At 39.1% G+C, this 3803-nt stretch overlaps 1 protein-coding gene across 2 annotated transcripts in view; it reads left to right on the top strand.

Annotated features, from left to right (window-relative positions):
• The window catches only part of si:ch73-364h19.1 (uncharacterized), a 12167-nt gene extending 10683 nt beyond the window's left edge, over window positions 1-1484 (top strand). For both annotated transcript variants that reach the window (XM_014006885.1, XM_014006884.1), the window contains exon 5: window positions 634-1484. In XM_014006885.1, the coding sequence (XP_013862339.1) occupies window positions 634-807 (174 nt within the window). In that variant the 3' untranslated portion in view covers window positions 808-1484. The remainder of the gene's footprint in view (window positions 1-633) is intronic.
• The last annotated feature ends 2319 nt before the right edge of the window (window positions 1485-3803 follow it).

The following is a 3803-nucleotide window of genomic DNA, read 5'->3' on the forward strand; positions in this document are numbered from 1 at the left end:
CACCTTTAAATACTCAAACACAAAAACAGCATATTTATATATAATCTGACTCCATAAATGTCTGTATCTCTCACAAAGAGACACAGCTCAAAATTACCTTGTGGCCGTTCATTAATTAAATCATGACCATGAGTTATAATCTTGTAGCCACATGTTAATTTTTTCAAATCCAATGTCACCAGATGGTCTCAATAGTAAAGTCTTACATTTTTTATATTTTCCCTTTAGCAAAGTTTTTTTCTTTCCTATTTCCAAATATTGTTTGAGGTTTTCTTCTTTAAAACAACATCAAAAATTAAATTCCTCGTTAGATTAAACTAAAAAATAGGATTCAGATCAAGTAGTAATGAATTATCCTGATTAGGAAGACAAATCACTGCACATCTCTGGAACTCCTCATGATATCAGGATGATCCAAAATGCAACTTAAAAACCCAGGAGTTCTAACTGGACTGACAAGCTGACGTCTAGACTGAGTGGGGCCAAAGACACAAGTGGATTGCCACTGCCTTAAAACAACTCAAGTCTCCGAAGTGTTGTAGGTTAAAAGCAGTTAAAAGCTTATAAAAACAAAACCGGTTCTGTTATTTGAACCTCGCTCTGTTTAAAGAGACTTCTTGTTTTTCTGCGCAGCCTCCACCGACGTACGAAGAGAGTGTTCGCCAGTCTGTGGAGCTGCCGTACGACATCCTGTCRCCTGGCCTGGACCTCACCCCTCCTCAGAGTTTCCACACCGGCACAGGACCCATTGTTCAACCCGACGCCAACACCTCTGACAGCCGCGGCGCAGTTCCACCTGCTGTGTGAGGCGAAGGCCTCAAGCCGGCTGATGAATGCGAAGGAAAYTGAACAACCTTTTTCAGGCAATAAATCCGTTCATGTTCTCAACAAAATCCTGCACAGATTTTAATTCAGATACCTCAAAAACTGATCGTGAGCCGAGGAGAAACCAAAGAGGAGCCGCATCCTCTGCACTGAAGAGGACACCGCTGAATGTTGGGAWAACTTTTCACAAGTGGGACAGATGAGCTGAACGAAGGTGCCTGGAACATCGTTAAGAACGCATGATGACTGAATCTTTCCTAAAACATGAACCACTATTTACTTTGTCGCCAGCCATGAAGAGGATTAGTTTGTTTATGATGACGTCTTCTTGTTCTGCTGTTCCTGAGCTGAAGATCACATTGTTTTTCTAAAACCTGTTTTTATTCTGAGATTTGTTTTTCTTTTACGCTGTGGCACTATGAGAATAAAATTGTGCTAATATATTTTAATTCATGAAGGAGAAATCACCTCACACTACAATAATCACAATATATTTTAATACAATGCCTCAGTTGATTGTTTTCCCTCACTGAGTGACTTCTGATTATTTAATGAAATGTTTTGAAATATGATTTTGTCTTTTTTGAGTCATCACAGAGCTTATCATGTCTTCCTAATTTTATGCTTTGTACTGTATTTATTAAAGAAAAGCAATCATTGACATTATGATTATTTTAAAAAGCATATGTAATAAAGTTTTATAACTATTTTATTACTATTGTCACATGGATGGAGCCATTTTATTAACGCTGCAAAGTATACCAGATAAATGATGGCGCATGTTTTCCAGTGCAAGGCTGTGCAAGCTCTAATTCAACCTGAAGTTAATCTTGGACATTATCTGATGATCAGCCCTTTTAAAAGAAACCAGAGCACCTACAGGAAAATGTAGAAATGGCTCAGCTTGAAAGTGAAAATGTTAATGGTTGAATGTTCGCGTAGCATTAGTTCTTAAGCTAACAATACATATATTTAAAATGTGTAAAAACTAAATAGTCCACATTGATTTTAGTCTTTGTTTTACAGCTAAAATAAATCTCGTATCTAATGTTACAAGTAATCATAAATCATCAACACAGATATTTGTATTTGATCATCTTTATCTAAATTTGTAGACATTTTTGCAAATCACAGGTTTGAAGAAAATGAAACACAACTCTAAACATTATTTCACTCACTTTATTTAATTCTTGTCCTCCTGAGGACTTTTGCAAAAAGGAGAAAATTGTTACATGGCTGAAACTTTCACAAGCTGTGGTTGTTCAATAAATTATCTACAGCAGGTACGATATTGATTAGTCATCATTACCTTAATTGATGAGAACGCCATTTTAAAAGATGTTTTAAGCTTGCAGGAATGTAGACTATGATGTTGTGTTTATAAACTGTAGTTGAATAGTATTAATTCCTCTTCAACTGAATAATTATTACTGTGTTTTTTTCTTAGTTTAGTATATTTTAGTCACTTTTTCCTAAAAGCGCAACACTACCGTCGCAGCTTCCCYACGTCACCGACGGAGAAAGCCGAAGTGTCCCGACTCGAGCAGCCGCCGAATGTCAGTCTGCTGTGTAAACAAGGTCAGACTCTGCAGCTCGCAGGCGACGCGCACTGTAAACTGGACGGAGCTCGCTTTTTAAAAAACAAAAAGACAACAAAGAAGAACTGAATTAATCTTTGGTTTCAGGTAAGCGGCTGTATGTTTATTGTTTCACGGTCAAACGCGTTTTAAGTGCGTCACGCGCCGCAGCCTTAAAATATCTCGTGTAAAAAAAAGCATTTGGACGAATGCAGGAACGAGTTTCTGCTGCTTGATATAAAAAAAAGCCTCTTTGATGCTGAGTGTTTCTGCAGCTCTGCAGCTCTGCAGGGCTTTATGCGCAGTCATCAGCTGCTCTGCGGATCCTAGCTGTCTGGTTTCAGATGGTACAAAAATAATGCTTCCTGTTTGAGACTTTGTAGCTTTATTTTGAAATCTGCATTGCTTTTAATCAAGGTGAATTGCAGCTATTTTTATGGCTCTGATGTGCTGCATGATGGTGGATTCATTGTGGGACTGGGCCTCATCTGCCTTGCTGTTAAATTGCTTCTTCATCTTCATAAATCACCAGGTGATATATAATATATGATAGATGTTTTAGAGCCGGACTGAACTCTTTAAATATTGTCCTGCAGGATGAGTGRAAGTGGGAAAGTGTTACACAATTACAAAAAGTACAAGGGGTTAGTCAAGGACACAAACTGGAGACAAATGCTGTACAAAAAGCTGGAAGCAGGAAAGCCTGGTCACGTTCAAACCTGTTATTATTATTATTATTATTTAAATCAGCGTAATGTTTGCTTCTGGTTAGTGTGAATTCTCAGTCATCCAGGACCTGATAAATACTGACTCCCACACTCCCTTCTCTCTCACACTTTCATGCACGTGACCATAACTCTCTATCATGTGTATCTACAACAGGTAAGATATTGACCGTTTCAAACGTTTCCACAGACCCCCACTTTTAAAGATATGATCCGTCACTTTAGGTGTGTTTATTTAGCAGATGCTTGCTCTGGGTGCTGCGCTCCTGTCCTTTAGGAGGATGTTTTCATCTCGTTGTAAAGTTATGTTTTTCTTCAGCACAAAGGTGAATTTTCCATCACACGCTTGACGATCTTCATGCTGGTGTTTTGGAGGTAAACATTAGCCGCTGGCCAGTTCGGAGGCCAACCTTTTTCACTTTGATTACTGTGGAGGTGGGCCCTTGAAGGCCCGGGGGGTGGGCTGAGACAGGTCTGGATCACTCGTGACGATCTGTCAAAAATGACTTTGATTCATCTTGAAATATTTCCTTCATGAAGCCCCTCGAGTGAGGTGACGGAGCGGCCGATGAGGAGGAAATGGCTTGTTTGTTGTGCAATTTTTTTTCTGCAGCAGCGCTTATTTGTGTGTGTGTGTGTGTGTGTGTGTGTGTGTGTGTGTGTGTGTGTGTGTGTG

This window comes from Austrofundulus limnaeus, unplaced genomic scaffold (assembly GCF_001266775.1).
Source record: "Austrofundulus limnaeus strain Quisiro unplaced genomic scaffold, Austrofundulus_limnaeus-1.0 Scaffold38, whole genome shotgun sequence".
NCBI classification, from domain to species: Eukaryota; Metazoa; Chordata; class Actinopteri; order Cyprinodontiformes; family Rivulidae; genus Austrofundulus; species Austrofundulus limnaeus.